The 13,659-nt window shown below is 43.3% G+C and overlaps 1 protein-coding gene across 1 annotated transcript in view; it reads right to left on the reverse strand.

Moving 5' to 3' along the window:
• Positions 1-13,536, reverse strand: part of LOC109882222 (mitogen-activated protein kinase kinase kinase 3) — a 20,005-nt gene extending 6,469 nt beyond the window's left edge. Inside the window, exons 1-10 of the mRNA XM_031827950.1 lie at positions 11,943-13,536; positions 7,847-7,946; positions 7,150-7,286; positions 6,948-6,988; positions 5,916-6,015; positions 5,595-5,708; positions 5,245-5,383; positions 4,101-4,231; positions 3,946-4,019; positions 1,308-1,381 (exon numbers count right to left, since the gene is read on the reverse strand). Of these exons, the coding sequence (XP_031683810.1) occupies positions 1,308-1,381; positions 3,946-4,019; positions 4,101-4,231; positions 5,245-5,383; positions 5,595-5,708; positions 5,916-6,015; positions 6,948-6,988; positions 7,150-7,286; positions 7,847-7,850 (814 nt within the window). The 5' untranslated portion in view covers positions 7,851-7,946; positions 11,943-13,536. The remainder of the gene's footprint in view (positions 1-1,307; positions 1,382-3,945; positions 4,020-4,100; positions 4,232-5,244; positions 5,384-5,594; positions 5,709-5,915; positions 6,016-6,947; positions 6,989-7,149; positions 7,287-7,846; positions 7,947-11,942) is intronic.
• Between the last annotated feature and the right edge of the window lie 123 nt (positions 13,537-13,659).

Consider the following 13,659-nt stretch of genomic DNA (forward strand, 5'->3'; position numbering starts at 1 on the left):
TCTTTTCACATGAGGCTCTGCTGGCTCTCTTTTCACATGAGACTCTTCTGGCTCTCTTTTCACATGAGGCTCTGCTGGCTCTCTTTTCACATGAGGCTCTGCTGGCTCTCTTTTCACATGAGGCTCTGCTGGCTCTCTTTTCACATGAGGCTCTGCTGGCTCTCTTTTCACGTGAGGCTCTGCTGGCTCTCTTTTCACATGAGGCTCTGCTGGCTCTCTTTTCACGTGAGGCTCTGCTGGCTCTCTTTTCACATGAGGCTCTGCTGGCTCTCTTTTCACATGAGGCACTGCTGGCTCTCTTTTCACATGAGGCTCTGCTGGCTCTCTTTTCACGTGAGGCTCTGCTGGCTCTCTTTTCACGTGAGGCTCTGCTGGCTCTCTTTTCACGTGAGGCTCTGCAACTACATTGTTGCATTGTTGCTAGGAGCTGAATTGTGGTTTAGGCCTGTTGCTAAGGGGCTTGCGAGCGGCTCTCTTGCCAGCACTGTAAAGGGGTTACCGTGAATTTGACAGTAGCTTACAGGAAGCTCGGATGGAAGTAAAATTCTGTATTTCATATTACCGTACACCTGATGTAATATGAATACGGTATCAAAGCAAGTACTGTGTAATGACACAAAGTAAAATATCATAAAACAGACTGTATTATACTGTAAAAAACTAAATGCTACCGTAATCGGAATGAATGAATGAATATGTGGATGACTGTATTTTACTGTAATTACATGGGATTGGTGCAAGCAGGTTGGCTGCTAAGTGTTTACACATTACAGCACATTAATTCATATTTGGTGCTTTATATCACTTGCACTTCTAGAGGCCTTAACAAAGGCTTCCAAACTGGCCGCGACTTCAGGTCAAAACAGGCCAAAAGGACATGGCAAAATGCTCAACCATTTGCTGCCACTCCAATCTGCCCTAATACATTTTTTATTGATGGGCCACTTTAACCACATAAGAGTAAAATTGGTACAGCATTCTCACTCACGGGTGCAACAAATATAGCCTCTTACAAGGCATGCCTCAAAATATAGTAATAAGCCCGAGACAACAATACCATGCACCCACTAGTGGTCATAAGGTTTTTGGCGCTCTATAGATACAGTGCAGTACTGTATTTGTGAGCTGGAATTACAGTACCATTTGAAATACAGTAATTTCTCCATAATTTACAGTATGCTACAGTAAAACTTCCAATGTTTTTTACTGTTGATAATACCTCAAATTACTGTATAAATTACAGTTTTCCGTGACAGTGAGGATCTATATCTTATGTAGTGATATCAGGATTCCTCCTGGGCACCCACCTGAGACGTTCTCCTGCTGCCGGTTATCAGGGTAGCTCTTGGCTCGGTGCATGCGTGACTTCCTCAGGGAAGGGCTGGGAGGAAGGACAAATAAAGAGAGAGTGAGAGTTGCTGATCACTTCCTCAAAATACATACACTGTCTTTATAACCAAAGTCAAGTATTGTGTACAAGTATTGTGTATGTGTGAGGTAGAATCAGGGGTAAAAGTAGATTCCATTTCTTACGGGATCGCGCACACACACTTTTTTAAATATATTTATTTATTTATTTTTATTTATATAGAATCCTTATTAATTTCAAATATGATCTCTGTGGGCAAAGTAAAGATTTGTCATATCACTTTTAACATGTTATACCTGTTTTTGTTTTTTAAATAATTATCCCCAATTGGTAGTTACAGTCTTGTCCCATCGCTACAACTGCCCGACGAACTCGGAAAAGGCGAAGGTCGAAACAAGACCCTGCCTAACCACACTGCTTCTTGACACAGTGCTCGCTTAACCCGGAAGAGGAAACACTGTCCAGCTGGCAACCAAAGTCAGCTTTCAGGGGCCCAAAGTCAGCTTGAAGGCACTCGACCTGCCGCAAGGAGTCATTAGAATGCAATGGGACAAGGAAATACCGGCTGGCCAAACCCTCTGCTAACCCAGACGACGAAGGGCCATTTGTGCACCACCTCATGGGTCTCCCAGTCACTGCCAGCTGTGACACAGCCTGGGATCAAACCCGCGTCTGTGACACCTCAAGCTCTGCGATGCAGTGCCTTAGACCACTGCGCCACTCGGGAGGACCATGTTAGATCTGTTAACATAGGCAGCGCATGGGTTTTAAGTTTGGGGAAGCTAATTTACACCATAAAAATGTACCTTTATAATAAAGCATTCCATCCATCCTCACATTTGCAGACGTATTAAAGATAGCCTACTATTCCTAATGTGATGATTAGATTGGATACTCATCATTTAAGCTAATAATATAAAAATAAATGTTCATAAAAAATACTTGAATGCATAATGGATAGAGTAGACTCTAGGCTATATCAGATACACTTCTCCTCCTTTCCAAGCACAGGAAAATGTTGGCCTTTCATGCAATTCTACTACACTTTTTATGACTGGTGACATTAGCAGAATATTTTTTTATACAACAAAAATGACAGGGTAGCCTACTCTGCTGAAACTGACAACCTGATCAATTAAAACAACGTTGTCTGATCCATATAATGGGCCTACGAAAAGGGGAAACATAAAATACAATATAGTACATCTAACCTGGAAGAGGAAATTGTTGTCCAAAAACAAACAAAAGTGGCACTGACCCAATGGTAAAGTGAATATGCAGACTGACCAGGGATATGGACGATGTTCTCCACTGGTGCCAATAAGAGCAGCAGGTAGCCTAGTGGTTAGAGCGTTGGGCCAGCAACTGAAAGAATGGTGGATCGAATCCCCGAGCTGACAAAGTAATAATCTGTTGTTCGGCCCCTGAACAAGGCAGTTAACCCACTGTCCATAGGCTGTCATTGTAAATAGGAACTGGTTCTTAACCTCTTGAGACGAGGGGGCAGTGTTTGGATGAAAAACGTACCCAAATGAAACTGCCTATTTCTCAGGCCCAGAAGCTAGAATATGCATATAATTGGCAGATTAGGATAGAAAACACTCTAAATTAACTGACCTGCCTAGCTAAAAAAAAAGATAGGCTACTGTTTGCTCAATCTCTTCACAGATATAGCCATTTTGTTTTTCAAACATTTTTTTATATCGTCTGCCTGGGTCTCTCTGCTTTTCACTGACAGTTGCAACTCAAATGTGGCATTTGCCACATGCTGCCCAAATTGCGGGCCCTTCCAACTGTAGGCTATACAAAACAAAAATAAGCTAATGATCCTCTGTGGCCAAATCATGCTTTCTGGTGTAGTAGCCTATTTTTATGAATTTATTTCTTTCTGTATAGACAGGAGCTATATAATTTTGGCAATTTAATTAAAATTTACTTCAGTGAAAGCTTCCCCTAGCCTTATGCACACACCGCCTATGCCTTTTAATGTGGTATAAACACAACCAGTCATGTTTTCATCTGATTGTCAAACAAATAATCACTTCAAAAAAGCGGTCCTGTAGACTAACAGTACAGGTTCGTCCACTCACAAAATAATTTCAGCATCCAAATCCCAACAGTGCACTGATGAATGGAAAGAGACATCTGTTACAAAACACCTACATGTATTCTAATGACATTGTCATTAGGCCTAAACTTGTAGCCTGAATTGATGCATCCACTGTTGGTCGCGCGCCTCAGTCTTGGCCACTCATCTCCACCTTGTCCACCGTGTTTCGTTCTCGGCCTCTCATCTCCAAGGCATGTAAGTGTTCTCCTCGAACCACAACACAATTTGGGGCGTATACCACCCGGTTTAAAGTCAATTCACTCATTTTTCATGTAGCTGACATTAGGTCATGTTAAATAATGCCATAATAGCCTATAGTTTTCTTGCCATTTTGTGTTAATAGTGATAGGCTCATGTTTTACCAGTACGGAGTACCCCCACTATTTATTTTGCCGGGCCGCCGTGCCAGACCGTATTGGCTTACTTTCACCCCGGGGTAGAATGTGGGGTAGAGTCCTGCACTCACCTGTCTGAGCTACTGTCCAGCGACTGGCAGCTTCCTGAGACAGAGTTCTCTGCACTGCTCCAGGGGTCCAGTACCTAGGGAGAGGAGACACAGTATTAGCCCTACGGTGTGTGTGTGTGTTTGTGTGTTTGTGTGTGTTCAGTGCAATGACTCACACACTGGTCGCTCTCTGGGATGAACTCTCCCTCACTGTTGATGCTGGTGTAGGAGCCCTGGCGGGCGATCCTCTGCTGCCGCTCAGGGACATAGCCTGGAGGGGGGGAGCTACGGCCTGTGTTCTGAGAGCCTGGGACGGGAGAGAGGAAGAGGAGGAGGAGGAGGAGGAGGAGGATAAGAAATAGGACTGTGACTTGGCCATATGACACTGTTCTAAACCAATGGAAATCAATACATGAGGTAATGGGATTCTGGTGTACCAAGATCAATGACAGGTAGCCTAGTGGTTAAACGTGTTTGGGCCAGTAACCGAAAGGTCGTGCGTTCGAATCCCTGAGCAGACTAGGTGAAAACTCTGTCAATGTGCCCTTGAGCAAGGAACTTAATCCTAATTGCTTTGGATAAGAGCATCTGCTAAATGAAAAAAATAGATATACAAAAAAAGTTAAACAATGGATTGTGTGAGAGAAAGTAAGATACGTCCATTACACTGATAACAGATATGATCTCTCTCTCTCTCTTTCTCTCTAACCAAAGAATGAAATGAGGGGGGGGGAAATATCTAAATGATTAATCATGTGATTGTTTGAAATGTAACTCTGCCTTAGGTGGTGGATCTGCAGAGAATTTAGGATTTGTACAGTTTCCCTCATGCAGCACTAATTTCAACTCTCTCCCAAAAAAGCCAGTGTTTCTAAAACCAGGACATTGGCCAGCCATGCTAATATAGTGTCTCTAAATCTGATTGGCTTGTGGCCAGCAGGCCATTGTAGAGCAGCCAGTGATGGTTGACAGGAAGAGGAAGAGGACCTACTGCTAAGAGGGGAAGCCAGAGAAATAACAGCAGCTAGAGAGAGGGGGGGGTGGAAATGAGAGAGGGGGGGTGGAAATGAGAGAGAGTGGGGGGATAGAGAGAGCGACAAAAAGAAAGCTCGCAAAAGAAATGAGTTAAGAGAGCAAGACATGACAAACACCAAACCAGACAATATACAACATTAGTGTCTCTCCATATTGAGAGATACCACTTACCTTTCTATTGTAAAACAAAGTTATAGCGAGAGAAATGGAGAAAGAGGATGTTGAAAGCAAAGGCAGAAGAATAGAGGAAGCAGCTAAGAGTTGAATCTGCTTGTTCATACTCACTGGTGGAGAGGTGGCGCCCCCTGGGCTCGGAGGGCTGGTACACTGTGCTGACATCACCCGTGGACTGGGAGGCTTTGATCCTCACCTGCTTACTCACCGTGTGGTGGGAGGAGGGAGAGGGAGTGGGGGATGGGGAGGCCTAGGGGTGGGATGAGAGGGGTGTGGTCAGTGTCCACATATAGACTGTACACACTACCCCATTACATATGATTTTAATAACATCTTATTGATTAATATGTGTGTTTATTTCTGTATGTCTGTGTATTTATGTGTGTGTGTGTGTGTGTGTGTGTGTGTGTGTGTGTGTGTGTGTGTGTGTGTGTGTGTGTGTGTGTGTGTGTGTGTAGTACATTGCACTGCTCCTGCGTCAGCAGCAAGATCTTGATGCTCTTAATCTTGGAGCTGCGGTCCAGCAGGTCAATGGCCTTGTCCAGGTCGTCCTGACCACGCAGAGGGATGGACAGCTGGACACACAGCACACAGAGATGACTCAACCAAAACACAGAGACACTAAGGGAGGATCTCCATTAAACATGCATCTTAGTACTTAGGACTAAATGTCCAGGAAACTGGCCGTAAAAGTTACCTACATCAAGTGGGTTGCTGTGAGGGCCAATGTTTGTGTGTGTATGCATTGTGTTGGTGTTTGTCTGAGAGAGTGTTAGCTGTACCTCATTGTTCATATAGTGCAAGTCTAGCTGTTGGCCAAAGACAGTCTTGACCTTCTGCTGGATTTCTTCAAACTGCACAGGCCTCCCAAACATCAGTATCCTACACAAATAAAAAAGACGTAGACAAACAGTGGGTAGATGGACAGACAAACAGTGGGTAGATGGACAGACAAACAGTGGGTAGATGGACAGACAAACAGTGGGTAAGATGGACAGACAAACAGTGGGTAGATGGACAGACAAACAGTGGGTAGATGGACAGACAAACAGTGGGTAAGATGGACAGACAAACAGTGGGTAGATGGACAGACAAACAGTGGGTAAGATGGACAGACAAACAGTGGGTAAGATGGACAGACAAACAGTGGGTAGATGGACAGACAAACAGTGGGTAGATGGACAGACAAACAGTGGGTAGATGGACAGACAAACAGTGGGTAAGATGGACAGACAAACAGTGGGTAAGATGGACAGACAAACAGTGGGTAGATGGACAGACAAACAGTGGGTAGATGGACAGACAAACAGTGGGTAGATGGACAGACAAACAGTGGGTAGATGGACAGACAAACAGTGGGTAAGATGGACAGACAAACAGTGGGTAAGATGGACAGACAAACAGTGGGTAGATGGACAGACAAACAGTGGGTAGATGGACAGACAAACAGTGGGTAGATGGACAGACAAACAGACAGAAGGGAAAAAAGTGTTTCGGTCTAGAAACTATATCCTCTTTAGATCTGCAACACAAGCGTGCACACACACTTTTACAAACATATTCCGTTTCCAGTGTGTGCAGATTCCTCTAAGACCACCTAACATAGCTGTGGTTTCTGCTGGCTGCCACAGATAAACCACAGTCCTTTCCCTTTCCATTCTCCGCTTCACATACCATTCTGACTGGAGATCTGGAGTGCATTTGAGCTGAGCTGACCATGCTCTTCTCATAGACAAAGACGTGATAAAACAAGCACACACACACACACACACACACACAAAGACACACATCCAAAAACAAGAAAACCCACTCACCTCCTCTCGCCACTGAACTCAAACTTTATTCTGACATCGTCCTGAGGGAGTAAAGAAGAAGCCCCGTCAAGAGGGTTCATGGGAGGTTACAGGGTCATGATGGGGTCATGAAGGGAAACAATGTGTCGTGTGGAGATGATGATGACATGCCTGTCTGAGGAGAGTGTGTGTTGTTGACTGAGTGGGGTGGTAGATGGTTTACCTGTCTCTTAGCAGGGGCAGGGGCAGGGTTGGGCAGAGTCTTGGGTTTCCCTGTGTCATAAGAGGGCCCAGGCTGGCGCCTCGTCATCTGGAGGGCCACTAGGTCCTTCATTATGGAGTGGAGAGCCTGACGCTCATCTGTAGGGGAGAACGTTTGGTGGAAACACACATTTACCATGAGATCAAATTGAAGTGTAATTGTGTGTTTGTGTGTGCACGTGCACATATAGCCATATAAATCCCGCTTCTAGATGTGTACACGGAAAATGTGTGTTTTTATATAAACCCACATTGAGAGTGTTCAGCTAGCGACAGGGTAATGGAGCCAGTGAGAGGACAGACTGCAGTGTTTTGATATTTCTATTCCCATGTTTGATCTCTGAGTGATCTCTGCATTGGATGTGTTAGCTCACGAAGGGAAATATTCCCCTAGTGTAGTTTGGACAGACATCACACAGCAGTAGGGCAGGAGAGAGAACCAGAGCCCCATCTCCATAACACTGAAAATCAATCCTTCACCTACCGGCCCGGCCAGCGTCTGGAAAATCAGCTCTGCTCAACTCACACAGGCCCGGGGCTGGGGAATATTGTGTGTGTGTGTGTGTGTTCATCCGAGTGTACATTTATGACATGTGTAACAATATTGTGAGGGTTTCAAGTGTGTTCCAACATCATCATAATCAACACAAGGAACTCACTCATTTTGGCGATGTATGTGTGAGCACTGTCTAAGCCAACCACCTTCAGAGATCTTCAGATCTTCAGACTCCTCACTCTGCAGTGCCACCCATCAACATCCTGCAGGGAATGCACCAATATGTTAACATGGGAAATATATTTCAGAACCTAAGCTGCAGTTGTCATCAAATTCACAAGTCATCATCATATTCATCATCTTTATGTTCAACGTATTTTGTAGCACTGGCAATAGATTATCTTTTAGTGTGAAGTGTACGACATCATCCGTCCTTAAAAAACATTCTGTTTATCTCTGATATAAACATACTAAATGGATTGTATTTAAAGATGCATGGAGAATGAATATAAGAAAATGTCATTTCTGAAGTACCATCCATTTCTCAAGGAAAGCATGGAACATAAACTTAATTGACTTTTCTGGGACAAGGCCTGGCCGATCAGGAAACTGCCATTTAAAAAGCACTGGAGCTGTGTGTGTGTGTGTGTGTGTGTGTGTGTGTGTGTGTGTGTGTGTGTGTGTGTGTGTGTGTGTGTGTGTGTGTGTGTGTGTGTGTGTGTGTGTGTGTGTGTGTGTGTGTGTGTGTGTGTGTGTGTGTGACAGAGAGAAACTTTGCACATGAGAAAAAGTGAGAGTTGTAAAGCTCTGAAACTTGAGCTCCACTGGCACTGACAGATTTGGCACGAAGCACATGAAAAAGTTTTACTGTGAATATTCTGACAGCTTTAAACTTCTCCGACTGTATGAGCCATAAAACAGTCACTCAACCACGTCATAACTCCACTGTTAATGTTAAGAGGGCAATATTCTCTTAAAAACGATGACAGAGTTGTGCCAGGTATACATTTTTCCCTGATTTACAATTACCCCCCGACAAAGTAGAGTATTAAGGTGTATAGTGTATCCAAGAAGACAACAGCATTAGACACTCTCGTATGTCCTTTAGCGGAGTAGGTTGCCATATCTATGACAAAGAAACCCTGGAATTTGAAAAACACTGACACAACTATAAGACTAGAATTCAGCAGAGATTAGTGTGCTTGGAAAATGTGTGCTTTCTTTGGTAAGTGAAAGAGTATTTTAGTATTCTCTTTACCTAAAATGGACCAGACACATATATGGGCCTTACACTACAGTAACAATCAGCACAATAGCATTGGTCTTATTACACTGTATCAACTTAGTAAGTACAAAAAGATACTGAGGACTCGCCAATATATTTAGCTATGCTAGTTATTACTTTGTAGTTTTGTTACTTCGTTTTATTACACGTACTGGATTCATCATCAGAGAATACTGCCTATGTAAGGTAGTGTTGCCCAAGGCACTGCTGTTCCTTTTTTTATAAGGTCAGCCCCTCAATCTTCTCTGATCAATATCGTTCTATTATTGATCCAAATAGAGCCGGTCAGGAGAGGAACCCAATCCAGAAGGCACTAGGTCAACACAGCAGATATCACCAGTCACCTCCCAATGACCTGAGCATGCCTGGCCACTTTGCCCAGGGGGGTTAGCACACTGTAACTCAACTCTAAGTTCATATATAAATTCAGAGAAACACATTGGACTCTATGGTGAGTGAAATATATTAACCAAATGAATTGTATTATTATTAGAATTCTATGAGGACTGACATTGAAATGGAATGAAACAGGTGTGCTGCTGATTGAGCATTCTTGTAAAAAATACACTACTGCACATGTGTCAAATGTCAACCCTGCCCCATAAACAACAGGAAACAGAGGAGGATGAAGATGGGAGGTGAGTGGCTGAGGAGGTAGAGTGGTATGATGAAGAGGGGTGGAAGTATAAACGGGCAACAGCAGCAGCACCTGAAGCGCTTCAGTGGCCCTTTGGAATTCTGGGTAATAATCACTAACTGGAATGCCAGGTATGTCTGTCTGGCCCCCTCGCCACACTCACATTCTCCTCACCCAAGAGACACACTAAATGTGTCTACCCTTTGTACCCCCAAACCAAAGGCCTGTACCATTGGCCCTCCCTCCTCCTATAAAAACATGGAGAGAAATCCCAGGGTCGCAGATAGCTTCAGGACACACCAACCAAACATCTTATCTATCTCTGTTATACATTGACTGGCCTCTTAGGTCCGTCGTTCTGCTCCCCCGCTCTCCTGATTTTAATTACCTTCACAGAGGAATGTGGGGAATTCAGCGAGGAGAGAGGCCGCACACTGCCAGCCCAGGCAGCTGTGCCCCCTTTATTTTACTTGCATGGCATTTCCAGGACTCACCGGATTTACATGGCTTTTCCTCCCTCCCCTTCTCTCTGCCTGCTTTTAGGTGTTTAGTCTAAGGCTGTTTTTCCCAACCACGGCCCTTGCGCTGTCTCAGTGCCTTACATCCAAAAAACCCTGATCAGTCCCTGGCCTCACGTCTCTCCTTGCTTAACATGCTCAAGTGCTCTGGGTTGGTGTGACCTGCTATGTTCACAGCTGCACTGCAAGGCTTGAGTAAAAACTTGCCATAAAAGTTTGTAGTGCGGCCTAGTGGTGCAACTCAGAGTACCGTCTGCCAAGTTTTTTGTACAACAAAACACAAATAAAGATCCAAAACAGCCTCCCAGCAGAGTTAGCTGGAGCCCCACTTATGGATTGACAACCACCTCCAGGAGTAATGGCAGAGAGGAAAGAGAAGAGGCAGAAGATCAAGGGAAAGTTCAGAATCATAATATTGCACAATGCTTTGTCATTTCTCCATAACTTTATGCATCCACTCAGTTCCGTAGGGAGGTAAATTCCCTTGCAAAATGTTAGTTGGACAAAATTGCATGCATAGAACTGTCCTGTACTGGTTCAGATGTAGGATCTTAATTTGATCACTCTTCTGTTGCTGAGAATTTTCCTGCACAGGAGGGAATGCAAACTTGCAGTGTATTTCAGTTTTAAAATGTCTTCTAAAGTTTGTAATTTCCACTTTGAAAGGTCAGACTTGTTTTGCCCTAAGGAAAAATGTATCAACCACTACAGAAATGTCCATTAATTAAAGGAGCAATATGCAGAAATTAAAATTTGAATAGTTTGCCTAATTTCAGTTTATGTGGCAAAACAAGCAGTGTAATGTGTAGAGAATCATTGTACCATCTAAACCAGTGTGAAATACATTTTCAATAACCAGATATATTGTATTTTCAGCTGTTTAAAGCTGGTGTGCGGCTATGGAACCGTGACCTGTTCACCGGACATGCTACCTGTCCCAGACCTGCTGTTTTCAACTCTTTAGAGACAGCAGGAGCGGTAGAGATACTCTTAATGATCGGCTATGAAAAGCCAACTGGCATTTACTCCTGAGGTGCTGACTTGCTGCACCCTCGACAACTACTGTGATTATTATTATTTGACCATGCTGGTCATTTATGAACATTTGAACATCTTGGCCATGTTCTGTTATAATCTCCACCCGGCACAGCCAGAAGAGGACTGGCAACCCCTCATAGCCTGGTTCCTCTCTAGGTTTCTTCCTAGGTTTTGGCCTTTCTAGGGAGTTTTTCCAAGCCACCGTGCTTCTACACCTGCATTGCTTGTTGTTTGGGGTTTTAGGCTGGGTTTCTGTACAGCACGTTGAGATATCAGCTGATGTAAGAAGGGCTATATAAATACATTTGATTTGATTTTGATTTGATTTGTACAAAACCTAAAGTAAAAGAAGCAAAAACAAAACTACTGTAGCAAATTGGCTCAAATTAAGATCCTACATCTGTATCATTCTAAACTACATCTGTATCATTCTAAACTCAGTTCTTGTGGGCCACAGTGTCTGCTGGTTTTCATCATTGCTTTTTCGGGAGTAATTCACTTCGACTTGGGGTACTGTCCAATTGATCAAGTAATGTCATGGAGGAAGGAGAGAAATCCTAGGCTATGAGAATTACAGGTGATGTACAACTAGGCCTTAAGAGGCTTAGGGACACTTAACTATTCATTAATTTGATTTAGAAAAAAAAAGATATCACCTTGAGTGGAGCTTATTGAGTGTTGTCCTTTAGCCATATTCAGCATATAAGGGTGTGAGTGTTTCTATAGGTTGGATTCCTTTTGAAATTGTTCTGTGATGTGATGAATATGCATGAGCTCTCACCTGTGCTGTTGCCCTGATGATTAACCTCTGTCTGTAAGATGAGAGCCGTTCCCTCTAGCGGGGGTCCTGGTTCAACTTCTAACTGGGTCGCTCAGGAGAGATGCTGCAGCGTCAGTTTGAACCGTTATCTCCAGAGCATTATCCTCAGCTTTGATCCCCAGTCTTTGTTGTTGATTCACTCACACAACCACACCGAGATACAGAGGGATGAGGGCGCCATGGTGGGGTTGCCCCCAGGTGCGGGGGCACTAGCGCGCGCGCTGGTCCACGAAAGTTTGTTACGCACTAGCCAGTAAATATAAATTCTAATGAGCAGTAGGCCTAGAAAACACAATGTCGTCACATCGAGATCGTCACTGTACATGCGTATACATTTGGATTCCTCTAATGCCAAATTAATTTAACTGAAATATAGTCCAAAATCCGTTACATTAGAATGCGCTCAGAAAGTGACCAAAAAGAAAAGCGTCAACCTTCCGTCACCACAAAAACGTTCGACAACTTGCCCATATTTCCAAACTTTATCAAAAAAGAAAAACGTCCGATGGCATTTCATTGTGGAACAAGAAGCCCAATTTACACACTAGAATAGAAAAAACGAACATAGGCCATCATAATTCTCTCAATTCAATAATCAATATTTCCCAGTGACATTCTGTCAGCATGGAACGGGTGAACTAACACAAAAGATGTAACAATAACCGTGTTGCCTTTATGAAATCCATTTGCAACAGTGTAACAGTACACCAAAGGAAAAGGACGAAGCGATTTCCGTGATTTTGATGGCCTCTTTTCCTGCTAAATTTGCAGCTTTTTCCTTTTTGTTCTATGCCCTTTTTCTCTCCTAACTGTATTGTTCCATCTCTATACAGAATAATTATTATTAATCCATAAACTGCAAATTGGCACCAGACGTTTTATAACAAAGAAATCAGGTGAAAAAAATGTAATTCAACACACAACATGGTGGAGATGGGAGATGAAGATTCAACTACGAAAGCAGGCTATTATTTTCGGAATGGTGTAAAATTATAGGAGACGGATGCAACACATAGTTGACCACACACAATTAATACATTTGCATCGATAACAAGTTATGATTGGATGGTTTTATCGAGAAAATATATTGTGCGCATAACTGAACTTTTACCATCTCCGCGATGCCGGATAAGCAGTGGAAGAACTCAACAAAAGTGGAAAGAACGGTGCTTTCTTTGTGCAATAGAAGTGATAAACATGCACCAACTGTTCAGAAGACTTGAGCGAAAGATATTCCATAAATTCAGGTCCTGATGCTCACCGACATAAAGTAAAATGTATTTTTAATGCAACCAATTTCCTGACAGAAAAAACAATCCGTCACCGGAACCCCTATAGAACGCTTCTTACAAAACGAGAAAAAGGTGTACATTCCCAATGCTTTGTAGGCTTATGATTCAATATTCTGAATGCCGTGGTTGGTCATGGGCAAAGGTGCATCATAATAACTCAGATTTGTGTTCCATTTGGGTAAAGCATACAGTAACTAAAACGACTCCGTGCTTTTCTCGGGGGCGCGCTGTTCCTCTGTCGATTTCTTGCTCCTGGTAGCGCGCACAATATTAATGGCGCGCTCAAAACCAGACTTGCGACCATCCACACATACATTGATGACGTAGGCTGCATGAAAAGTAAAGGCCTAGAAATTTCACTTATGCGTTCTCCATCACAAAATAAC

Source organism: Oncorhynchus kisutch, linkage group LG6 (genome assembly GCF_002021735.2).
Source record: "Oncorhynchus kisutch isolate 150728-3 linkage group LG6, Okis_V2, whole genome shotgun sequence".
NCBI lineage: Eukaryota > Metazoa > Chordata > Actinopteri > Salmoniformes > Salmonidae > Oncorhynchus > Oncorhynchus kisutch.